This window comes from Liolophura sinensis, chromosome 10, assembly GCF_032854445.1.
Source record: "Liolophura sinensis isolate JHLJ2023 chromosome 10, CUHK_Ljap_v2, whole genome shotgun sequence".
Classification (NCBI taxonomy): domain Eukaryota; kingdom Metazoa; phylum Mollusca; class Polyplacophora; order Chitonida; family Chitonidae; genus Liolophura; species Liolophura sinensis.
Window position 1 is genome coordinate 34,070,537 of NC_088304.1, and position 26,917 is coordinate 34,097,453.

The window sequence follows — 26,917 nt, forward strand, 5'->3', positions numbered from 1 at the left end:
TGAGAGTTGAGATTGTGTGTTGAGATAGTGTGTTGAGATAGTGAGTGGAGCTGGTGTGTTAAGATGGTGTGTTGAGATAGTGTGTGGAGCTGGTGTGTTGAGACGGTGTGTTTGATCCCCAGTGGCTTCAGGTCAGGCGGTTTTACTAAGTGCTGATATCGGTGATTTCTTCCATCAATCTTTCTGGACATAATCTTGAGTACGGTTTACAGTATATAGACCAAAGGAAGATAAACGGAAGGCAACTTCTTCAAAGGATAGAATTTTACTATATAACGTGTCATATGTACAAAATAACTTGTACATATGCATGTTTAGATTACATGTCTGCAGTACGTCTAAGAAAGTTAGGTCTTATGGTCTAGGTCTCTCCTACAGAAAAGTCAATTTTTATTAATGAATTAATAACACCTGGAATTATGGTTTGTTTTAACTATGATATCCAACACATATAACACAGACAAATCGGAATTTGCTCACGAAACCTAACCGAATTCTTCGTTCCCTATTCTGGACAATCAAGAAGCGTATACACCATGCATTTGAGTTTTCATACTCCATCCTCACTAGATGTTGTGTTGGCCCCTTTTCCATTCGCTATCCTTCTGCAAACCCTGCCTTTCCCTTGTGCAACGATCTTTCTTACCTCCCCGAACACCTAATACAGCGCCTCAAGCGTTAAGTGCTTTCCATAGAACAGGGGAGATCATGCATCCAGCACAGAGCTGGAGATAATGACCATCGGACGAGATCGAAGCAGTTGTTTCTCCGGGTAGTAGATTTGATGTGGGTGAAACTGAATCCCTCCAGTTTAGTAGTACACATCAAATCTCCGAGGGAACACCGCTTTAGGAATCAGAGGAGTGGGTCCTGTGCCATTTTCCTCCTTGTCGGCATTGCATGATACCTCAACATACGTTATTAAGTTCAGCCAAAAATCAAAAGATTTACTGGTGTTAATTAATTGTCGCCACGTTTCTGTTGTATTCCCCAATATACACTTTCATTCCCCCACAACGTCAAAGTTACCGACTTTGTTTAGCATATTCAAAATTTATAAATATAAGAAAAGTGAACAAACTACTTGTGGGTATATCGGTTCACATTTTTAAAAATGGTGTAAAGAGCACATTTCAATTTTTTTAAAAATCGTATACTAAATATCTTTTTATAGTACAAAAAATATGATTGATTCTGTCCACTTTTTTCAGTTAAAATAATTGTAAATGTACACGTATGTGAAATGCTATATCTAGATCGCACTATACAAAACTAATGATTTTTCAGTAAGAGACAGACGAATGACAGAAGCACAGCTGTAAGTGGGCTCAGATGAGCAGCAGAGTTCGAAGCTTTCTTCGGGGCTGTGGTACCCGGTCCCTCTTTCGGCCGATACTGTGGCCGGGTTTGTTCCCGGAAATTAGATACCAATTCAGAGCCGACACAATGCCGACAGTAAAAGAAATTTTCAGGATCCCAGGTTTTCTTCACAGTTAGCAGGTCGTCATACTTGTTTCCCCAGAAATCCGTTTTCCAGTTGGGTAAGTCATAAGCCGCGTAATTCAGGTAGACGCCGTCTGTGACGTTGTACACCGCTTGGCTCATATTCCTACCAGCGGCCACATTTGCGGCGTCACCGGCAACGTCAAGCCACGTGACAGAGCAGACGACAGATAGGACGGCATCCCTCAATAGCGGGTTTAGAGAATCCACACTATTCTTGTGTGCAGACACTTTACCTGAAGTATGAAATGATCACATGTTAATGCTATACCCAAAAGCATTTTCTTTTTTTATTTTGAATATACATATATTAACCTATTTGTTATCACTACTCCTTATTATACATACATGCTATTGCAAAACTATTATACCCACAAGACAATAATAACAAATAGTGATATGCTCTTGACTAGAATGCCACGAACATAACTTAATTTACTGTTTTGATCAATAATTTTATACGAATATAAAATTGTGTAATAGATGCAGTGAATTTCTTCTCCGGGTTAAGAAAGATTCCCCTATAAATGGTCTGGCTTAGCTTCAGACGGCAGACTGTATTTTGCTTATTATAGCAGTAATGCGCAGAAACGTTAGTGGGGTGTGGGGAGCAAGACATTTAAGCCCTAGCAAGTTCGACTGAAAAAAACACATTATGAGGTAAACTTTATTCATAAACGGTAAAATATAAGGTCTTACAAACTTACCCCCGAGGATATCATAAAAGCAGGTCTTGGCGTTACTGTTCCCATCAGTGCTAAATACTTGGTCAACCACCATATCTGTTAACTCGCGTCCAATTTGTCCAGCTGATGTTAAGCCATTAGCGATGTAGGTACGATCCAAGGGCAAATCCACATGTAGCCTCGCGTAATCCCAGAACGATTTATGTTGAGAGTAACGACAGGTTAACTGCCATTCCTTACGAAAACCGAAAAACGGCTCAACCGCTCGTCGGCTTGCCTTGTCCCAGGGCCCGGAGTGCAGCAACTGGACGGCAGCAAAGCTGGATCCACCCATGCCCTGGGTGTTGGAAACGATAAACTGACCGCCCCACTCCTCGGGGAGCGTCTTAACCATGCTGTTAAAAAACCTCACGACTTCATGCATGGCAGTTTTCGTTTCTTCCGCGCTATGCATGAGCGGAGCGAAGATGCAGCTGAACTGGACGAATTCGGGAGGTGCCTGATGGATCTGATACGTCAGGGCTGTCACGATTCCGAACGTCCCGCCTCCGCCGCCTCTCAGGGCTCGAAACAGGTCAGTGTTTTCAGTAGAGGTTACGTTACCGTGAATGTCCATCACTCTAGTGCCGGACTTGGTAGCGTTGACGATCCTGCCATCTGCTGTCACCATCTGGATAGCTATCGTGTTGTCCAGAGCGAGTCCTAATGACGGAGAGAGAGGGCTAAACCCTCCACCCATTGTGTATCCTGCGGGTGAAACGCTAAGAGACGACGGCCCAACCACAGTACGACGGCTCCACTTATTGACCTGCAGTGGAAATCAAAGCTTGGTTTTTTTTTTTCACCCCCAACAACTGCTTAAGTAACTTTAGAACGTTATTTACTTAGTTACAAGATCTGACAGCAACCTGACATTTTAATTAATAGAGTACAACAAGTTTCTAGCGTTAGTGAAAGTCAATGTCAGCTTGTGGAAACTTTATAGATCGTTACCTAGACCAGTTGTTCAGGTCTTATGGTAGAAGCTCTATGACACTTCCTTCGGAATACTTGGTGTATTGTGGGATATTTCCGCAGTAAAACATTGGCAAATTGAATTGAAAATTGAATAGCTGAATACAGGGACTATACGTGTGATGATGACATGAGACTAGAAAGAACATAAAAGCAAATGGGTAGGACTGGCGGAGAAAACTATAGTAATATTTAGTAGAAAAAGATGACTAAATCAGAGCAACGGGATTATACTGCCTTCTTCAGGAGATAATACAAGACTAGTCAACCCAAAATCTGTAAATGCTGAACCCTTGATTTTCATCAAGGCTGTAAATAATTTTTATTTTGCTTTATTTATAAAAGTTACCTCTGCAGTCTTAAATTATACCCCGAAGAAGGCATTATTTATTTGATTTATTCATTTGATTGGTGTTTTACGCCGTTCTTAAAATATTTCACTTATACGATGGCGGCCAGCATTATTGTGGGTGGAAATCGGGCGGAGCCCAGGGTGCACTCACGACCATCCGCACGCTGCTGACAGACCTTCCCACGTACGGCCGAAGAGGAAGCCAGCATGAACTAGACCTGAGCTTCCAGCGACCGCTTTGGTGGAAAGCTCTTAGGTCATTATGCCGTGCCGGGGTGCTACACCACTCGGCAACGGAGATCCGCAAGCAGGCAGTCTTCGTCAGTGAAAAAAATCTAGTTGCCCAGGTTTAACCGTCTTTTCTACATACTTCCGAAACGAGATGTCTGCAAATCTTCACTCTCACACTGAAATACTTGTTAGATACGTATTGAAGATGTGTAGGATGATTTCAGATCACACAAAAAGCGTATTGCCTGAGGCAAACGTCTTGAATAAAAGTACCGAAAACGTTCATGACTCACCTCCTGGTAGACGTCGCCCCAGCTGACACCGCCCTCCACAGTCACAGACTCTGACGTCGGACTGTTCGTGTCGATGGGGTCCATGTGAATACGCCTCAATCGAGAGAGGTTTATTTGAAAGCTGCCGTCAGCCGTGCTCTTGCCATTAAAACTGTGTCCGGAGGAGACCACGGTCACCCTAAGATTGTGTTCGCGAGCAAACAAGACCGCTCTCTGCACGTCTGCAACAGAGCGGGGGAACACGACAGCTCCTGGGGACCGACTTCTCAGCTTGTTCCGAAGATGAGTGTGATCGGAGTAACCTGCATCCCGAGGCCTCAGTATAGTGCCATCGAGACTTGTGTTGAGAGACACGAATTCAGCGTTCGACGGCCAACATGGCAACCCATGAATGCAAAATCTGGACACAAATTCGTTCTCTTCTGCGAAGTCCACGGTTTCGAGAGCCGACTTGGTGTAGTTGCGCAAATATCCTTGTGTGGTTTGCTCTGGTGCACTATAAGTCTCGTTGTAGAATTCCAAGATCCTCTCCGCGCCTAGACAATTTTCGCAGGTCAAGAGGAAATAAGGGTCGTATTCTTCCTTCAGTTCTATAAGGTTGGTGTAATGGGGTCCCCACACATCCTCTTGCCAATCTGGGAGGTTTGTGTCAACGTCACTCAGGTAGGCTCCCTCGCCGAGTTCACCTATAGCCTCGCTGTATTCACGTGCTGTCGTGGAGACTTCGTCAGAAATGGACGTGTCGTTCCAGACAAACGCACACGTGAGTGATGTAAGGGCAGTTCTGAATTTGGGGTTGATGGCCGCGGAGTCTGCTCGGGCCTGGGACACCTTTCCTGCAAAATGGAGAAAATAGCATGTTCATTTATTTATTTGATTTGTGTTTTACGCCGTACTCAAAAATTCTACTTATACAATGACAGACAGCATTATAGTGGGAGGAAATTAGACAGAGCTCATGGGAAACCCACGATAATCTGCAAGTTCTGAACAGACCTTTTCACGTGCGACCGGAGAAGTCGCCAGCATTAGCTGGGCTTCAACTCACAGGCGACCGCATTTGTGACCGACTCCAGGGTCATTGTGCTGCGGTCTAACCACTTTGTCAGAGGGCTTATATTCAGACACCACGTCTATTACACTAGTATTGTAAAATTGCATTCCACTGACACTTAACATTAGTTAAACAGTTTAACGTTCTGTCATGTCGAGTAATATCCGGCAAATCGTCGGTATTTCTTGCCATCCTTGAAGTTGATAGATTTTGTCATGTTGTGTAGATTTTTGTCATGTCGTCAGTACTTGTCATATCGACTAGTTTCCTTCAATTCATCAATGGTTTATGTCACATCGGGTAATTTCCTTCCAGTCGTCGATACGTCTTCAAACAGCGTCGATACCGCTTGTCATGTCCGGTAGATTCTTTCAAGTCGTCGATATGCCTTTTCATGTCGAATAGTTTCCGTATGTCGTCGATATCTCCTTTTATGTCGAATAGTTTCCGTAAGTCGTCGACATCTCCTTTATGTCGAATATTTCCCGTACACCATGCGCATGTACTAAATCAAAAGAGTTGTTACAGAGACTTGTTCTGCTTATAAGACGAGTTATATAATACAGCCCTATGCGAGCATAACTTACCGCCGATCAGTGTCTCCCTACACGTGCCATAGTCCAAGGTGACATTCACGATGAAATCCGCAATGCGCCTAGGGTCACTCTCATACTGCAGAAATGTGTTGAAACCGTATTCGTGGATGAAATTATTGCTGCCCACTGTCTTTTGGAATTCGGCAAAGGACGTGTAGTTCGCCATTTGAGACATCAGCTGACCGTCCGGTTCAATGGACTGTATCAGTTGAACATCTTGCATCGAAGGATCGCCCATCTCGCCAAAGTGAAGGAGCGACACGGCGATTGTGCCATTAAACCCGTTTTCCGGGGGTTGAGGAATGCTGACAATCTCTCCGCCCCATTTGGGGGACAGTTCTGGCAGCACACGGTGAAACTGCTCCAGCATGTCTCGACCGTACGAACTGTCCGAGCCGTTGTTTAGCCGCCAGACTCCCAGATAGTGGACGAACGCTTCAGGTGCGTCATGAATGGCGAAGGTCACCCCGGAGACGATCCCGAACGTATCTCCCCCGCCTCCACGAAGGGCCCAAAACAACTCCGGGGCCATGGTTGTCAGAGACGTGCCATTCAGATAGGTCATCACAGCTGTCTTTTCAAACAACTTTATGGCGACGCCGTCGGGAAGAACAAGATCAAAACCTATGACGTTATCCACAGCCAGCCCGAGCGTTCTGGCCAGCGGACCATATCCACCGGCCGTCATGAAGTCGAGAAGAAGAGTTTCGGGCTCATTCGCACCAACCAAGACCTTCCTGTATCTTTCCACCTGAAAACATGTGATGGTAAACACTAGCTTATTTACATGGTAAGAGCAATAGAACATAGCACGTTCACCTGCACCTTTTCATCATTCATGTATTTGACAGGGTTATTACACCGTACGCAATATAGGCGTCAAAACAGATTTTTCCTATAACAGCCGTCAAGCAAGAAGGGCCTTTCAGGTCAATAATCACACGGCCAATTCCCAAACCGACGTAAAACATAAACTAGCAACGAGCTAAGAAAGTATATAAAGTACGAAAATACGACGGAATCATGTGAAGAGAAGCAGTCAACAATTTTAAATGATGAAAGAAAGACGCAAGGTATGTTGTAGGCAAATGAGTGAAGTCAGGATTCAAATCGTGTACCATGCTAGAATATCAGTTGTCAATAACAAAATATATATCTCAGTTGCGCTGTGATTGCAATTGTTCATATATCCAACGAGGCGATCTATTTAAAAATGATGAATATACTGTCACTAGTCGCGGGTTAAGCGGAATTAGACACAATAATAAAACAGAGCCCCAGAGATTCAGTAAGCTCTGTCCATATTTACTTGCAAGAGAATTATACTGGTCATGACGCTGCTTTTCAAATCGAGCTTGACTGGAGTTACGTCGTGTGAAGCGTGAAGTAATAAATGTAAATAAATACAGCATCGGATTACAGCATACAGTCAATGAACAAATATATGCTCGTGGTTTATGGTGTTATCCTTTTTCAATCAATTCATTAATTTCTAAAATGTATTGAAATTAGCCTACCTCATTCAAAACCTGCTCCCAACTTGCTCCAAGATCTGTGGACACTGACGCACCAGTGGGACTATTAGGATCGTTCAAGTTTACTTGGACTGAGTTCATGTCGGCTAGAATAATCAACAGACTGCTATCTAGAAGAGGTCCATGAATTTCCATGTCTGACGCCACTGGGCCGATGCGCAGATTGTACCGTCGGCCGAAATCGAGAGTTCGCTGAATGTCAGACATGGTCTTTGGAAGGACTACAATTGCTGGAGCGTTGGACAGACGCCCGGCTAGTGGTGTTTGCTGGAAGCCCGGAGTTGTCTGGATTAAACCCGTTCCAGATAAGGTCTGGGCCAGCTCGCTGAATTCGGCGTCCGTGGGCCAACAAGGATGTCCGAGAAGACAATACCTGGAGCAAAAACCAACGCCTTGATTCAAAGGACTCGTCATTGGGCCGTCATGAAAGGGAGGATCTCTGTACGCTTCGCATCCTTTCGTTTCTTCCACTGCCACCTGGTCAACACGGGAAAATGTCTGATTGCAAGAGAACTGCTCTATTAGGTCCGATCCCACGCAGTGATGGCAATAGAACAAGCCATCTCTGTCCCACTGCTGTTTAATAGACAAAAGACGGTCATAATTGGGTCCCCAAAAGTCCTCCTTCCACGTAGGCAAATACTTCTCTGGCTCGTTTAGGTACACGCCATTGCCATGCTCATTAAGTTTCTTTCCAAGCTGCTTACCCACAGCAATATTGATAGGGTCGGCCCTAGGGTCTTGCCAAGCGATTCCACAGGTCAGAGAACTGAGGGCAGATCGGAGGCCGGGATGAACTGGAGTCTTACCAACGGGTATTTCTTTTATCTTCCCTGTATACAATAAACAAAGTTTATATTTCACAACTGTGACAAAATTTATTCCTATTTAACTTGGACTGGTTAGTTTCACTGATTGGTGTTTAACGCCTTACCAGAGAATACTTGAGCCCTATGATGTTACAGTTCATTGGGTCCTAGAAACTGACATGCCAGAATTGGATCATGGAAACTGAAATTCCAGGATTGGATCCTGGAAACTAGAATGCCAGGATTGGATCCTGGAAACTGCAATGGCAGGATTGGATCCTGGAAGCTGGAATGGCAGGGTTGGGTCCTGGAAACTGGAATAGGAGGATTGGGTTCTGGAAACTGGAATGGCAGGATAGGGTCCTGGAAACTGGAATGCCAGGATTGAGTCCTGAAAACTGGAATGGCAGGGTTGGGTCCTGGAAACTGGAAAGGCAGGATTGGGTCCTGGAAACTGGAATGCCAGGATTGGGTCCTGGAAACTGGCATGCCAGGATTGGGTCCTGGAAACTGGAATGCCAGGATTGGGCCCTGGAAACTGGCATGCCAGGATTGGGTCCTGAAAACTGGAATGCCAGGATTGGGTCCTGGAAACTGAAATGGCAGGATAGGGTCCTGGAAACTGGCATGCCAGGATTGGGTCCTGGAAACTGGAATGGCAGGATTGGGTCTTGGAAACTAGAATGGCAGGATTGAGTCCTGGAAACTGGCATGCCAGAAAGGAGTCCTGGAAACTGGAATGGCAGGATCGGATCCTGGAAACTGGCATGCCAGAATTGGATCTTAGAAACTGTGTTGCATAATATAAAACCATACAGCATAGGGATTAAAGCCAAAGCAGCGGCGATAATTGACAAATGGCCACAGGTAGATTTTGGCACGTGCTTTGGAAACTTTCCTACACGTGTAATTGATGCTTTCATCATATAGTAAGCTCTACGTATGCAATATTGGTACAAGCCAAGTGATCGCAAACGGTTTCAATTTTAGAGGACCTAAACGATTCTGCAAGTGGCGTTAGTTCCTTGGTGCTCCCGGAAATACAAAAGATAGGGGAGGAATGCCTTCTCCGATGCTGGGTATGAATAAAAAACTGGTATCTGGTACGTTTAAAAATGTTATAACCCCACGTCCACTGGCCTATTATAAAAGTTGTTACAGGACACGTCATGCTCAAACAAAAACGTCATGACACCTGTTTGAATACTTAATTAGCTATTTATGGGACATATCATAGAGCCGCTGTCATACTGTGCGAATGATCGTGCGGGCTCAAATATGAAAATTTCAGTTAAAAAGTGGATTTGATGAGTCGCACTGTGTGAACGCGGCTTATAAAACTGTTCTTTTTGTTCTTTTTCATTCCACAAGTCGAAATGGGACATGTCACGGCAACTGTCCAGCTCTAGATAATAATAATAATAATTGACTTCATGATGCTGTTCATCACATGTTAACCTCTATTACACGTTTTATTTATGCCATGTAAAGCTACAAGGCTTACTAAGGTGATAGAAGAGTAACCTAACTCACCGCCGAGCATGGTGCCAGTGCAGCCATACAGCCCAAGGGACGGGTTGGTGAACCCGCTTAACATCGTCTCTGTCAGCTCTGGGGTCAGGCTGTCATTTTGCAAAAGCCTGTTGAAAACATAGGTGCGATAAAATATTTCATCGGTTTTGTTCCCCTTGTACTCTAAGTAAGAAGTATAATTGGCGTATTGGCAATAGTACTGGTATTCCTTCATGAAGTTCATGAGGGGTCGGACATCGTTGACGCTCGGATCTTCCCACGGACCGTTGTGCATGAAGGCAAACGTTAGTGAACCGACAGTTCTGTTAGAAACTCCTGGTTCTAAGGCGGTGATGAGGTAATATCCTCCCCACTTCGGAGACAGGGTTGGCAACAGGGTGTGGAATAAGTTAAGGACATCCCTGCTGATAATGTCGCTATCTACGTTAATAGGGTAGACACAGGTAAAGCCGACAATCTGGGGCGGAGCAGGATGCAGCTTGTATGTGAAGCTCGTTACCACCCCGAACGTGCCTCCGCCCCCACCCAGCACAGCCCAGAACAGATCCGATGATGGACTCCTTCCTATAGCGACGCCGTCAGCTAGGAACACGGTGCCGTTTGCCGAGGCAGTGGCAAGCGTCCCGTCCGCCAAGACGATCTCAAATTCGACCACGTTGTCGACGGCTAGGCCCAGGGTCCTGGAGAAAATACTATGCCCCCCTCCAGTAGTGTAGCCACCCATGGCTACCGTCTGTGCGCTCCCGCCAACAATTTGCTTGTCATATTTGTCAATCTGAAAGAGGGAAAACGATAATCTCAAATTCCTTTGGCTGCTGCTAAAGGAAGCTTTTCACAAAGCGGTGTTCGGAATTTCGGCCAAAATTGCAATCTAAATCAAACTCTGAAATGCACAATAATACGTTAATATCTGACTGTTAAGGTAATAAAATAATAGCTTAATTAAGTTTAAGTTTAATTATCCGGCTCCAAATGTAAAAAAGAATTCAAGCTGTTTAGATCAAAACGGCTTTAGATTAAACACACACGTCATTTTGCAACTAGGTCAAGTGCCTCTTCTGTTTTCTCTAGTCTGTTAAAATTGTACCTAACATAAGGTAATAAACCAAGATTTATCATTTGACTACATGTTTTTAAGTACGAAAAGGGTGGACAGATTATGTCAAAAAAATCATTTTTAAAAATTGTCATTTTAAAATAAAACCTTATCCGCTTGACCATCCCTAAGCTCCAAATTCGAAAACAAAGATACGTTTAACTGAGCGCAAAGTAATCTTTTCTTATTTTTGCCTAACAGATTTACTCAGCTAAAACTCAAAAGCATTGGGTAACTTACCAAGACGACATATATACTACCAAACACTTCCAAACTTACAGATGTATAATGGTACGAAGCCAACCTCCATAAGTAGATAATAAAGTATTTATTTATTTATTTATTTGATTAGTGTTTTACGCCGTACTCAAGAATATTTCATTTATACGACGGCGGTCAACATTATGGTGGGAGGAAACCGAGCAGAGTCCGGGGGAAACCCACGACCAACTGCAGGTTGCTGGAAGACCTTCTCACTTACGGCCCGAGAGGAAGCCAGCATGAGCTGGACTTGAACTCGGTGACAAGCTCCTAGGACATTATGCTTCTTTAGTGTGCTAACCAACTGATCCACGGAGGCCCCCCGTTACTCCTAACACATTTGACAAACCTCTCTGTATACATCGTGCCACGTATTGCCTGTTTCAGCGTATAGTGTCGCCCCGGTGGAGCTCCGTGCGTCATTCAAGTTGACTTTCCTAGCTTTCATATGTACAAAATCGATATTGAGACTACCGTCTGCTGTAGATCTGCCGTTATAATCATGTCCAGAAGATCTGATAGTCAACCGGATGTTATATCTCTTGGCAAACCGTAAGGCTCTCTGTACGTCCTGACTGGTCTTAGGCAGCACCACAATACCAGGTTCTTTGGTGTACAGCGTGTCCTTCATGATTACCGTGGAGCCATAGTCCTTCATGTTAGGCGTCATCAATGTACCGTCTAATGAGGAGGCCAGTTTGGTCACCTCAGCCAACGACGGCCAACATGTGTGCCCGGGGGAACAGAAACGGCTGCAGAACTTGACTCCTGTAAAGTCACTCTTTGGTGGCCTCTCAGTGGTGCTATTCTCTCGCTGCTCTTCGGGTTTCACCATTGTTATGTTGCAGCCGGTGATACCTACACTCTCGGAGCCAACGCACTGGGGACAGAAGAAAGTGTTGTTCGGGTCCCATGCTCTCTTCGTTTCCACAAGTCTTGGGTAATGAGGGCCCCAGAAATCGTTCTTCCAGTTCGGCAAATGCTGTTCTGCTTCGCTAAAGTAAACTCCATTACCAAACTCACGAAGCCTTTTGCCGAATTCCATCATATTAGCGGCATTGATGTCATCATTAATTGGGTTCTGCCATCCTGTTCCGCAGGTCAAGGACACCAAAGCCGTTCGGAACGCTGGAGACACGGCTGTCCGTTCCACTGGAACGCTAGAGACTTTACCTAACGAATAAAGAAACCATGACAGTGAATTCACTGGCGTTAAACTTCACTTATTGGCACATAGCCTTTCATTCATATTTTCAGTTTTAATATAAAGTTAAATTGCGATTTATTTTAACACTCTTTTCATGATAGCACCAATTACATGAATGCGACCAAAACTGGAAAAGAAAAATTAATCACATTAAAACTCATCTTACAAGGAGGTTTTGAATTTTTTTTTTCCATTCGGGCATTGCGAAATGACATATAAACTACATGATTCGGCAAAAATGATGATTTAAAAATATATCCCAATGCTGTTAGAAGGACCGACTTAATGTCTGTCGGAACAGAATTCGCCATACTTACCTCCTAAAAGAGAAAATGTGCAGCTAAGTCGAGCATTCGTTTCTTGTGACAAGGGGCCATTGGACGAATCTACTATTAAGTTGGCGAGCTCAGGTCGTAGGCTGTCGTAGTGTAGAAACACATTGCTGACATAGCTCCGGAACGAGGCATCATCCGTGAAGTTACGTTTCCATTCCCAAAAAGATGCGACTTCTGTGTAGTCACAAGAGATTTGTAAGCTGCTGAGTTCGTCAATCAGAGGTTGCACAGCCGTTCTGGTCGGAGCAGACCATGGTCCGTAATGAAGCAAGGCTACAACCATGGCGGCCTCCGTATCTGGTATTAGCCCAGGGTAGGACTCGCTGGTCACGAAGTGGCCGCCCCACTTTTCTGGTAGGGTAGGCAAGTAGTTCAGATAAGTGGACAGGATTTGTTTGCCTATCTGAGTATCCTGTTCGGAAACCAAAGGGTAACCACAGAGCAGTGATACCATTGAGTCTGGCGGGATGTGGAGTTTGAATGTAAAACTGGAAATAATTCCGAAAGTGCCGCCTCCACCGCCTCGGACGGCCCAGAACAGATCCGGATTGGATTCTGCCGACGCAGTGACGATGACCCCGTTGGCCGTTACCATTTCTACTTGTAGCAGATTATCCACTGCTAGTCCGAGGGTCCGACTAAGAGGCCCGTGTCCCCCACCCAAGGTGTAACCCCCCATGGCTACCGTGGTGGAGCTGCCTCCAGCGATCACTCGTCCAATCCTGTCCACCTGTAACCACAAATGAAATTTTCATTTTTTTAATTTCGCCAGGTTGACGCGATGGAGTATACAACAAGTGGTGTTCGACAAATCTCGTGAAATCAGCGGAATTTTGAAGTAGAGGTTACAGATTTTACGAAGGCTTCTCACGTCACACTTGATCTGCATGGACGACAGCTATATCATTTCATTATCAATAAAACTGACCCATTCCAACCCATTACTACAAATACAAGCACCAGTAGTTGAAAATTTGTCTTCTGGTGTCATTTCATAACTGGTGGGTTCGCATAAATTTCATAAATCGCGTGACACTCGTACGAATAACGCTTATATTAGTAGTTCCTTTGAGGAGTGAAATAGTGTGAACATCAACAAAACTGAAATCAAATATTTCGTCAAGTATAGTATATAGTTGCTTAAGCAAAAGAAGCTAAGAAGTTTCGTGAAACCGGGCCAGTAACGTATTTACCTCCTGGTAGACTTCGTTCCAGGTATTTCCTGACTGCACCGTGATGGTACCAGCTTCGTGACTCGGATCATCCAGGCGGACAACTCGTCCCTTCATCCCTGACATATTCACCTGCAGACTTCCATCGGCCGTGGACTTGCCCGTACGGTCGTGTCCTGAGGACAGCACGGTGAGTCTAATATTAAACTTCTTGGCGAAAAGTACGGCTTCCTGGACGTCCTGTACCGTACTTGCCTTTACGACCAGTCCCGGAGATTTTGTGAACCGCGCATTCTTCATGGCCACTTCGTTGACGTAGCCCGCGTCAAAGGGCTGGAGAAGGATTCCTCGCAGTCGAGCTTTCAAAAGGGCGATATCAACAGGGCTGGGCCAGCACGCTTCACCTGGATAGCAGTACTCCTTCATGCAGACAGCCCAGGAAGCAGTGACGGTAGCTAGCACCACCAACACGACTACCGACTTACACATCTTACCTACAAGGCATCAAAAATTCATTGTTTAACAGTCTCTAAGAAACGTTTCAACCTATGAGAAAATGATGACTCACTTTCTGAGAGTAGTTGTCTGTCTGAAGAAATGTTTTCTTCTTTGAGAAAATGATTCAGTCTCTGAAACAAAGTTTCATACTCTGAGAAATGTCCAAGGAACCGTCACGGGCAGTAAGTACCACATTAACAACAACACTAACTAACAAATCTTACCTTCAAAGTCTCTGTCTTCATTCTCTGAGAAAATGTTTTATTCTATAAGAACAGGTCCAATTTAATCTCTAAATAAATGTTTAACTCTTGGAGAAAATGTTTAATTCTTTGACAAAATGCTCCATTCTCTGAGAAAATTGTCTTTCTCTGAGAAAATTGTCTTTCTCAGTGAAAAATTTTCTTTGCCTAAACAAATGGAATCGGTGGTATTTCTCCGGGTACATTGTGCTTTTCGCAAGCAATGGTTACTGAGAAATTTTCTCAGTAGAGAAGAAAAGAGACGAAAACATTTTCTGAAAGAAACGAATCAGATTAAAGTTAGTACAAGACTTAACTGCTAATTCACATTTGAACAATTGGAAAGTGTCTCTAGAATTAAGAAACTGTCTTAGTACCAAACTGCTAAACCATGTAAGCTGCTAAAGATGAAAAGTCTTTATGTTCCCTGTCTTTGCTATGACGTTTAATATATTTATTTGTTTGATTGGCGTTTTACGCCGTATTCAAAACTATCTCGCTTATACGACGGTCGCCAGCATTATGGTGGGAGGAAACCCGGCCGAACCCAGGGGAAAGTCACGGCCATCAGGTTTCTGACAGACCTTCCCACGCAGCCACATTGGTGGGAGGCTCCTGGGCCATTGCACAACGCTGGCGTGCTAACCTCCATGGTCGCGGTGGCCCTTCAGACATTTACTTTACGAGCAAACTGTTAATACATGACTCGCTCAGTGCAAGGTAAAATGATTGATTCAACCAGGACCCGAATCAGTATTGCACAGAAATAGTAAAATTTAAAAGGATGCAGAGTCGATTCTGATCGGCTAGTGTGAGAGAAAGGCACTTCCAGGCTATGCATTGCCTACGCTGAATTTTAGGTATGGTAGTTTATTCAACCGTGACCAAGGTTGCAAGATTTGACCATTGTTAGACAATCAGCGTCGATTCTGTAACCCTATAATGCAATAAACAACAATATGTAGGAATCTTCATCTTTATCCTTCGAGTAAAATAAAATGACGGTATTTATCATTGGCCTGATTTAGCTGTAGACAGCAAAATACAGCAATCCCTATAAACAATGACAATAAGGTCACGCGTTGGAATCCAGCTCACGTCCGCTCGAAGGAAGCTATAGGTCAGGTGGGTTGCTATATATACCATGCGACGTACGGGGTTTGGATTCCCAGTTTGCTGTCGTCCTCCTTAAACGACCGGTGAATTATACAGGAAATACATTTCATGCAGCGCTGCGTAAGACGCCAATTCAGCACATAAACAAATTAACAAATACAGTTATGTTAGCACCTACATATACCTGCTGTGTTTATCTGATGAAACAAAACTGAACAACATATGCTTCGTGATACCACAACATGAAAACACTCTGAATACTGGCCTGTAACATTCTCGTTACCGTCGGCATATATATATATAGGCAAGTATTATAATAATAAACGTGAACAACGTCTTCCTTGTTTATGACTTACCTTTATGATCTTTACCAGGTAAGAAAACAAAGTCGTTAGCGTCAGATGTGCTAACTGATATGTGAACTTATAAATTACGGTCTATATATTGAGGCTTTCAAACCGCAGTCCAACTGTCATGCGCGGAAGTATAGATCGTATCACGAATTGAGGCAAACATATTAAAAACATATTAAAGATGTTTTTTGTTCCTCTGTGCATATATGTATAATAAATACATAGAAGTATTTATTTTTAACTGGACAAATGACAGTACAAAGCTATTGAGGCCACAGACGCTAATGATAGCAAAACGATCTGATCATCAACCATGACGAAGAGCTAATAACTGGCCGTATATAAAGCAGACTGCCTAAATTCATATAGGTGTTCTTTAGGAATGAATATAACATACATTACTCTGACTGCGCTCATGATGAGGCCTCTCATTCATTTCACAGTCTTGACACTGTCATTGACTCTATCGCCTATATTCCAATCTATTTATATCATGGGAACGATTATTACAAAAGAGAATCAAACTATAGAAATGGTCATTCCATCTTGCAAAATGACGCCAGTTATAAATAAAACAAACCTCAGTGATGGAAGGTAGAAAAAATAGGGTGTTTTTGGAAAACGATATCCAGACACCAAGATGTACAAAAAGAGCGAATGGGTGCTTGGGGTTTATTTATTTATTTGATTGGTGTTTTACGCCGTTCTCAAGAATATTTCACTTATACGACGGCGGCCAGCATTATGGTGGTTGGAGACCGGGCACAGCCCGAGGGAAACCCACGACCATCCGCAGGTTGTAGCCAGACCTTCCCACGTACGGCCGGAGAGGAAACCAGCATGAGCTAGTCTTAAACTCACAGCGACCGCATTGGTGAGAGACTCCTGGGTCATTACGCTGCGCTAGCGCGCTAACCAACTGAATCACGGAGACCCCCGCTTGTTCTTTAACGTCGTACTTAACAATTTTTCAGTTATATGGCGACAAAGGAATCCTTAGAGTACATATAATGTGGCTACTTTTTGCAGGACGGATTTCCACGGCTCTTTTACTTAGTGCTACTTCACTGAGACGCCTAACCGAAGGCAAGCAAGCCACCTCGTCCGAGCCATTATACCTATACGGTTCAACCAGTCATTGCACTATCCCCTTCATGCTGAAAGCCAAGTGAGGAAGTTACAACTTCTTCTTTTAAGGTTTTATGTGTGACTCGACCCAGGGTAGACCCTGGATCTACCGCTCCCGAAGCGGACGCTCTGCCAACTGTGCCATCGGGACCGGTGTGTACAAAAAAGACATCTTGGCTCCGCGAAATGTAAGACGACATCTTCTTGGCGACATCTTCTTGGCATCATCTTGGCAAACAGAAATAGAAAACCGTATATTCATACAAAAGTACAAACCGATATCAGCAGGCAGAGAAATACTCAATAAAGCATAAATATTCAGCCGTGTCTCAGGAACCAATGACCTACTTGAGAAGAATTCGCCTTCTAAAATGACATTATTAGCCCTCTGGCGCCAATCCTTGTCGACTAATCACGAAACTGCAATAGATCGGTGCTTAGTTCAAGGCTAACGTGTACTCTAAAGGACCCCTTGCAACTAGATGGAAAAGCGTCCCTCTGTCGCTCAGGTCGATTGTCAACCTGCTCACAGTGACAGACCGTCTGCCAAATGACGCAAAGGTGTGTAACAGGTGTAGCCGATGAAATAGGCCAAGCTAAAATATTCCTTTCCAGCCATCAGGCTACTGAAGCCGTTAAAATGTAAAAGATAACATCCTTTTCCGTCTAATGTTAGTATTTAAAACAAGTTTTGTCGGACGAATAATTATACCCTGAATATACGACAATGTCTTTAACAGGCGTTTTGTTACGAAGTTAAACTGATGAACAGGTTCCTCCTATCTAAAGTGAACTGAACGATGTGCTGTTAGTTAAAGTAAATAGCGTTGAACTGTCACTGGAAGAATACTGCATATGATCTGTATCAATTTACAATAATATTTATGTATTGATTGCTGTTTCACGCCGTACTCGAGAATATTTCACCTATACTACGGCGGCCAGCATTATCGTGGGAAGAAACCGGGTACAGCCCGGGGGAAACCCATGACCATCCGAATTCTAATTTACAAGAATATATTTAATATTTAATGTAATGTATAGCTTGTCCAACACATGGCTTGACAATATATGTAGAAATATACAAGAATTTCTTGTGCGGTTCAAATTTACCCTCCCCCCCCCCCCACCACCACCGTTACCTCACTTTGTTAAGCACTAAACTAAAAATGCAATGATAGGAATGGCATCACCTCAATTTTTCACACACATGTTCTTTAGTAATTATTCTTCACATTCAAGTTAGTTAACTTTTTCTGCATAAAACAATACACTTCACTGTTGCACCGAAGTGGGACGATTTCCTGTTTGGTTAAGAAAGAATCCTATCAGTGTATAGGGCCCTCCGTGACCGAGGGGGTTAGAATGCGAGCACGGCGTCCAGTTCATGCTCCGGCCGTAGATGGGAAGGCCTTCTAGCAATCTGGGGATGGCCGTGGGGTTTTCCCAGGCTCTGCCCGGTTTCCTCCCAACATAATGCTGGTGGCCGTTGTATAAGTGAAATATTCTTGAGTATGGCGTAAAAAACCGATCAAATAAATAAATAAATAAATATCAGTGTACAACGCATAGCTCTTCACCCGGTTTTCTCCCACCATATAATCTGGCAGCCGTCGTGTAATTGAAATATTGTTGAGCACGGAGTAAAACACCAAATTAATAAACAATGCATAGATTATTTTGCCTAGGCATTAATTATTATGGGCTGTTAACTGCTATTTGGGATGACGTCAGGTCTATAACGGTTGCGTAGTGCAACACGACAATGAGGCTATTATCACTGCTTTATATTACATGAAGTGTGATTAGCTAAAACTCTCAACACCTCATATTCAATCATGTTTCCGTGACAACAGATGATGACATCTATAATGACATTATGTAGTAAAACGCTATTATACCACGCATACTTTTCACTCGTGACGATTTGGGCGCTACAAATAAAGTGTACTTAAAAATAACCAAAAGTATACCAACAAAAAGCATGGCCGCCAACTACTTCCCAGCACATAAGCGGGTGTGAAACCCGGAAATAACCCGGAATTCGGAAAAAATGCCGACATATCATGTACATATGTTAAGGGATTTTATAATTTTCCAGCTGGCATCACAGGAAGTATATCGAATATTAATACCCTTATTCGAATATTAATGCTTATTCGAAATGCTGGCAAACAGTATAATGTTCACATTTGTGACAAAAATAGCTCTTTTAACAATACAACCTCGTGACAAGCTACAAGATAAGCTGAATAAACTTAACCTATATATCAACGTCAACCACTTTCTTAGACTTTCCACACAATACATACTGTACTTCCTGTTCAGTTTGATATACAAAAATACACACTGAGAAGCAAATAAAGACCTTGAAATAAAAGTTTTGATGAAATTAATTAAACTTCACAAAAAAGCAAAATGTGTCACTTGAAAAACGCAAATATGTGAAATATAGTAACTAGTGCCCAGTGTTGTGTCAATGCCCAGTGTTGTGACAGTGCCCAGTGTTGTGGCAGTGCTCAGTGTTGTGGCAGTGTCCAGTGTTGTGGCTATGCCCAGTGTTGTGGCAGTGTCCAGTGTTGTGGCAGTGCCCAGTGTTGTGGCAGTGCCCAGTGTTGTGTCAATGCCCAGTGTTGTGACAGTGTCCAGTGTTGTGGCAGTGTCCAGTGTTGTGGCAGTGTCCAGTGTTGTGACAGTGCCCAATGTTGTGGCAGTGCCCAGTGTTGTGGTAGTGTCCAGAGTTGTGGCAGTGTCCAGCGTTGTGTCAATGCCCAGTGTTGTGTCAATGCCCAGTGTTGTGTCAATGCCCAGTGTTGTGGCAGGGTCCAGTATTGTGGCAGTGTTCAGCGTTGTGGCAGTGTCCAGTGTTGTAGCAGTGTCCAGCGTTGTGGCAGTGTACAGCGTTGTGGCAGTGTCCAGTGTTGTGGCAGTGCCCAGTGTTGTGGCAATGCCCAGTGTTGTGGCAATGCCCAGTGTTGTGGCAATGCCCAGTGTTGTGGCAGTGCCCAGTGTTGTGGCAATGCCCAGTGTTGTGTCAATGTCCAGTGTTGTGGCAGTGCCCAGTGTTGTAGCAGTGCCCAGTGTCGAATCTAACCAGCATTATCTGTGCTTTATTCCTTTATTTGCTTTGTTCATAGTAATTCGTTTTGAAACAACTTTAACTAACCTCTTATTAGGTTGGCCTAACCAAAAATAGTCCATGGCAATACTACAAATTCACAAAAGACATTTTCAGAGACTGCTGTGACCACCATCTCGATAACTAACTGAAAACTATGATTATTTTTCATCAACAGACGTGATTGCAATAGGCCCTTTTGATTCGACAAGTCTCCTAACTGGTTAGTCAGTTATAAGGACCACATGGTTGGCGTCGACTTACGCTAGGGAATATTAAATGCGTGTACGAACTGCGGTAAATGTTCTTTACCGTCAATCCTAGGACTGTTTCTCTCCATAACTCTCGCACCGGCGTTGCTCGACATGAGTTAGTCCACTCCGTATGTAAAAGTATGTCTATATTTATGTTATGGTGTTATGGTGTTATGGTGTTAGGTATTAGGTAAGATGCCCCACGCCTTGAAATTACACCGTAATTTCCAACATTATTGTGTCTGTCTTAAACATAGATTTGGTGCTTCTGAGTTCGAAACTGCAGTTCAAATATAACAGAAAGTAGAAAATTAAGACGGCGTTTTATTATTCTTTTTCCTATGTGTATATATATATATATATATATATATATATATATATATATATATATATATATATATATATATATATATATATATATATATATATATATATATAGACATATTCTATTAATTCAAATTAAAGATTCTAACTGAATACATTCTAGCATTACTCTGACAACAGAATTTGTATTAAAATTAACTCATTAATTTTTTTGAGTGTTCAGGGGAAAAATCTCGTCAGAAATTCTAAATAATGAACATCTACCTAGCTGTCACCGTGGAGCGCGGACATTTCCTCCTACGGACATATCCCCTTATGGACATTTACCTATATGAACGTTTCTCCCTATGGACAATTCCCCCTATAGACATGTTCCCCCATGGACATTTCCCTAAGTACAATTCAAAATCCGGATTGAATGATCTCATTTTGTAATTTTCACCACTACTTGTTTTGGTAGCGAATTCACCCTATGCTTGTGTCATCGATTCTTGCACATGATGTCCGGGTTATTAAAAGATACATGAGTATTTGACATTAGTTAATTTAATAACCTTCTCAACTTCTTAATATTTGATGCACAAAAATAACTTTAAACTACAGTTTTCCTAATGCCCCAGCAGTCAATCCGGAAATTAAATGGCCTATTCTTGTGATGTCAACGGTGATAGGTTTGTTGTGGGGAGATCCCCAATATGGGGCGCGAAGCTGGTCCCACTCTCCCAGTATGTTCATTGATGACGTCTTTTCCGAATATTTCCGACCACTGACGGAAAATATGCATAAAGCAGAGGAGTTATTAATAATTTTAAAATATGCCTTAAAAATGAATTTCTTTTTCTATTTTTTTGGCACATCTCTTTATTTTTCTTAAAATCACACTCTTCGTTTCATAATACCGTTTTATTTACCCTTTTAACTGTAAGCTTCGTATAATCGTATGCTGAATTGGGTTTGGCATGCATCTTCTATCTATACCCATAAATACCCGATCATAATTGTGTTTCCATTATTTTTGGGTTGATAACACGCGAGATCACACTTGATCACACTCTGGTCTCACTATCACCCAACCAAGATATCACTCTTAACTTCATAAAACGACGTCATGCAAAAATGTCAAGCGTTCATGAAAGAAAAATCGAACAATCAAAGGATATTTACTCTCATACATACACAACAATATGTTTGGTTGCGTTGCCAATCAGATGTTCCCACCAAAATGCTTTGCCTGCACTTTTTTCTATAAATCAATACTTGAAATCGGCTGTTTCCTTGATTGTATACACCAATCAATGTGCTCTGAAGTATGTACGTATGTGTGTATGTATGTATGTATGTATGTATGTATGTATGTATGTATGTATGTATGTATGTATGTATGTATGTATGTATGTATGTATGCATGCATGCATGTATGTATGTATGCATGCATGCTTGGGGTTTAACGTCGCACATAGCAATTTTTCAGTTATATGAGAACGAGGAGTCATTAGGTGTGTGTACATACACTGTCTTCTTTTGGCAGGGCGAGTCCATATCGCTAAGTCGAGGACACCAGACATAACACCCCACCCAGTCACAATATACTCGCACCGAGCCAACCAGTCCCGTTTCCTTACTCTTACCTCTTAGTTCTGAGCGCCAAGCAAGACAGCACTATTGGGCCACCGAAGATGTCACACTGAAGTAGGTAGATGGCGAAATCATGATCGCTGGTCAACGCGAAATAACGTCTCCTATTTATGCACTTATTATATTAGTCGTGTGTAACAAAAAAAACCTATAAAACGACTAATCTGATATTATGCACACATTACGGTGGGTAAAAAAGCATGATATAATGTGATCAGGGACTAATTTACTGATAGAGGTGAAATTCCTCATCCCCTAATTAGAAGGTACATGCACAATGAGGATTAGAAATAAACATTGGACAGAAGAGACATTGTTTGTACATTGGTTCTACCCAGTTTTGACAAACTTCTACTGTTCCCTACAGGTTATTAGTGTATGCTGTTAATTACGTTTACCTAAGCAAATGGAACGACTTCAGCCACAAAATACATTACATACACACGCACGCACGCACGCACGCACACGCACCAACACGCACGCACCATCACATACCCACACATATATGAATATAATGACACGCACGATATCCTCATAAAGGCGTGCCTCAGGCATGCATATCAGCTTCTGTCTTTTGTAGTGGGTTTTACCCATGGCATGATTCACTCTAGTAATCAATAGATCAAGGGTCAATCCTGGGTCGGTATCTTAAAAGATGAAGTTGTAGCTTCCTCGCTTGGCGCTCAGCATTAAGGAGATAATGCAACGACTGCTTGACCCGTATCAATACAATGGCTCGAGCGGGGCGCTTACTAGCCTTCGGTAAATCGTCTTAGTGAAAAGAGCGGTGAAAATCCGTTCTGTAACAAGGAGGCACATTACATGGACTCTAAGGATTCCTTCGTCGTCATATGACTGAAAAATTGTTAAGTACGACGTTAAACCCCAAGCACTCATTCTTTCACTCGCTGGCTCCAGTAACCATGTAGGTTAACTAGCATCTGATAACTTTTTACGAACAGTTATTTCACGGTTTGTGTTTGTTAACTTGTTGATGTTAGTAGGTTGATGTAAGAATGTATGTATGGGTCGGTATACAGCTCTTAATTAAAAGCACAAACTTCACAAAAATGTAGTGCATAAAAAGTATATTTGGGATGAAAGGCCATTAAACACTGTCAAGGATAAAAAACTGATTTGTTATTTTTTATAATGTTTTTTTCGAACGAAAACTCTCTAAAAGCAATTGTATATAAAAGATACAAAACGTGTACCACAGATAGACAAGATGCGAACCACAAACACACATTAATTGCAAACAAATTTGCACAGGAAAACAAATGTGTACCTTCCATACATCATCATTATGTAGCTTCACTTTTAATGTGCTTCAGTTTTAATGTGTACACCTGTGATACACACCTTGTTTACATCGTGAGCCACATAAACACATAAGTACAAAAAGGTACACACTGGCTTTTTGAGAGTAAACTACATTTCACATACTGGACTCCATGGTAGTGTGCTGAGACACATTGGGTATCAGTGAAGTCATCAGGGTAAAAGTATTCATTTAAAAACTCTATATGTATATCTACTGGGAATGAAGAGAGGAGGTTCTCCGTGGCCAATGAGCCAGGAGTCTCTCACCAATGCGGTGGCTGTGAGCTCAAGTCCAGCACTTGCTGGCTTTCTCGCAGGCGTTTGCGGGCATGTCTGCCTGCAGATGGTCGTGATGTTTCCCACGAACTCTGTCCGGTTTCCTCCCACCATAACGCTGGCCGCCATCGTACAAGTGAAACATTCTTGGCTACGGTTTATCAACACCGACCAAATAAATAAATTAATTAAATGTCATGTCAAAGATAGGAGACTTAACAATTTAGTTTAATACCTAGGTAATAGTTTAGACGCATATTAAGATTTCTCGCCAACCAAATACATCAAATACACTAAATGTGAAGTGTAGCAGTCTGTGAGTGTGTATAGTAGTCAAAAGCTGATGATGAGATGCGATTGGTCATAATACGGCCGGAAATGGTCACCTTAGAATCCAGTGTTTGAAATGGAATTGTCTGCATGATTTATAGCATTTATTTCCACTTCGTGAGATGTACAATGTGTAATAATAGTTTAAAGTTTAATGTGGTACAAGCAGTGTTCAAGGTTGTGTTCTGGCTAAAAAGACCATATATAGCTCTTCCAGATGTTTATGTGCTATACAATAAATGTGTGTTGACTACTGCACGGCAATTTTTACTATAACATAATAAACTATGTACAGGCTATTCGAATTGAATGAAATGAAGCAGAGAAATTTTATTAAAGGCCTGCATATTTTATCGGAAACGGACCAGACAACCCTTTTATTTGACGTAGAAGTTCGTCTTCATTCATTGAATTAAAGAGAGCAATTTGAATGGAAAAGCATAAAAAAGCCCTGGACGTTTTTATTCATGTCTTGACATATGAAGAGTTCAAATTTAAAAGAGGCCTCGTTATATGAGTTTTGTAATTTCACATGTAATCTTCGCATATGACTCGCAACAACAGGTTATGGAGAAACGCGCAAAATTCTAAATACACAAGTAAATATTTTCGACGTGGCCCACATAGCATTGCTCCGCAGCTGCATTGTAATTAGCGTACAATATATACAGGAGATCTACACTGACATCACAAATACAGGTGGTAGATCTGATTAAGGTGGCTTGTACTTAATAAACGCCTAAAATACAACGCAATAGAATTGATAGATCTTACGACAAACCACTGCTACAAGTAAGAGCGGATTTTAACAAAAAACAGAAAAGTACCATTGGCATGTATAACCAAAGTTGCAATCGAATTAGACACTACACTTACCTGTTTATGGTGAGAAAGGCCAGACATGTATGATGTGATGAAGCGCAGCCCTGAAAGGGTGAATACTGTACATCTATCCTCTATGGAGCTAGCCTCACTAAAGTTGACAGGAGAGTTATACCCTTAGGGAGCTATTATTGGGTCAAACCGTGGAAACACCAGGGAGGGCACAGAGCAGGGTGCACGAATAGGTCGAACTACTCCACGCGTGCGATGAGCTTAAGGTAACTCACCTGTGCTAATAAAGACATGCGAGCTGAACAAATTAACCAACACCCAGCTAGTCGGGTGAAACACTTGTATAGCGTAAACATATCTACCTTTCATGCCCACTGACCCACGAATGTCAATGTAGTTTGAACTGGCCCGGTGAACAAGTAAAGTACGAGTGACCCTAAATTCTTCTTTACTCATTCCGCCATATTTACAGATTAATCCTGTATCCGGAAGAAACATCTTTCGCAATATTCGCACGTGCTTCACACACGGTTATTGCGAAATTGCGAGATTTACAAGGGAGTCACTTTTGTGTTTTATGGATCATGTTCTATCTTGGCTGAACTACTTTGAATACCTTGTTTGGAAACTGTCAGTCTACAGCGAATTTTCATATTATATCTACCTTAATCAGAAAATTTCAATGACTCAAAAATCTTGACTAAATCTTTCCAATCCGATTTACAAGATATTGCTCACACATTTTTAATGCTTTCCATATTTATATATTTTTAATTGTACCAGGACCAAGTAACAAACGGTTGATTTGTATCTCATAACGCATTTACATGCAGGGAAAATATACTGTAAAGTGAATGAATTTATTAAAAGATGCATCAGGGTGCTTATAAAGGCGAAATTCCCCAAGAAGTTTTTATTCTAAACTATACGATGTATTTTTCTATGACGCAGATGCTGCTGTGTAAAAGAAGACACATGAACATAGTGTTAAGTTGTACATTGCATATATTAGAATATCTGATACATCATGACACTACCCTACATTTTAGTGTACAAGCATGCGTTGCACAGGGTCCAGTTTGTGAGGATGAATCTATAACCTCCGCAACTAGCCAACAAACTTTCTGATGTCATGCCGCAGAGCAACGAGCGAGACCTGGATTCGAACCTTTGGCCTCACGAACCAGGAAACGCTTAGTTATTGTGAATGAATGATTGAGGTTTAACGCCACGTTGGCAATATTTCAGCCAAATCATGGCGACCTGCTGCAGGATCGACGCCTCATGTTAGTGGGTCAACAAGGGTCTTCACACAGATTGGTGTTTTTATTTCCCATGTTTAAGTGCATGAACTGAAGATAATTATTCGGAGGTCAAGAGCAGGAATAAGAAAAAAAAAATTTCTACATCGTTGTATATTTCAAATGCAGTTGTGAACTTTCGATCTCATCAGAGTTACTGAAACCCGTCCCAATGGGACCGTTGGTAGAGCGTTCGCTTCTGGTGTGGGAGATCCATGGTCAATCCTGGGTCGGGTCACACCTAAGACCTAAGAGGGAGTCGTAGCTTTGTCGCTTAGCGTCCAGCATTAAGGGGATAGTACAACGACTGGTTGACTTGTATCAGTATAATGGCTTGGGTGGAGCGGCTTACTTGCCTTCGGTAAGTCGTCTCAGTGAAGCAGCACTAGATAAAAGAGTGGTGGAAATCCGTCCTGCAACAAGGAGCCACATTACATGCACTCTAAGGATTCCTTCGTCGTTATATGACTGAAAACTTAAGCAAGTCACTCACTCACTCATCACTCAC

General features: G+C 42.5%; 1 protein-coding gene across 1 annotated transcript; it reads right to left on the bottom strand.

The window, feature by feature from the left end:
- Window positions 1-252: 252 nt before the first annotated feature.
- On the bottom strand, window positions 253-25,500 carry LOC135477143 (uncharacterized). Its single transcript, XM_064757299.1, has 10 exons — window positions 25,471-25,500; window positions 13,699-14,171; window positions 12,488-13,235; window positions 11,313-12,136; window positions 9,607-10,381; window positions 7,247-8,097; window positions 5,721-6,480; window positions 4,080-4,915; window positions 2,211-2,997; window positions 253-1,739 (listed from the first exon to the last, which is right to left on the bottom strand). Exons 1-10 carry the CDS (start codon window positions 25,475-25,477, stop codon window positions 1,273-1,275), a joined length of 6,528 nt encoding a protein of 2,175 aa, XP_064613369.1. The 5' UTR covers window positions 25,478-25,500; the 3' UTR covers window positions 253-1,272.
- Window positions 25,501-26,917: the final 1,417 nt, after the last annotated feature.

Coding starts and splice junctions, on each gene's coding strand:
- LOC135477143 (XM_064757299.1), bottom strand. Junction 12,137..12,487: donor CACATTTTCTCTTTTAGGAG/GTAAGTATGGCG, acceptor TTTATTCGTTAG/GTAAAGTCTCTAGCGTTCCA. Junction 10,382..11,312: donor GGCACGATGTATACAGAGAG/GTTTGTCAAATG, acceptor TCCCTCTTTCAG/ATTGACAAATATGACAAGCA.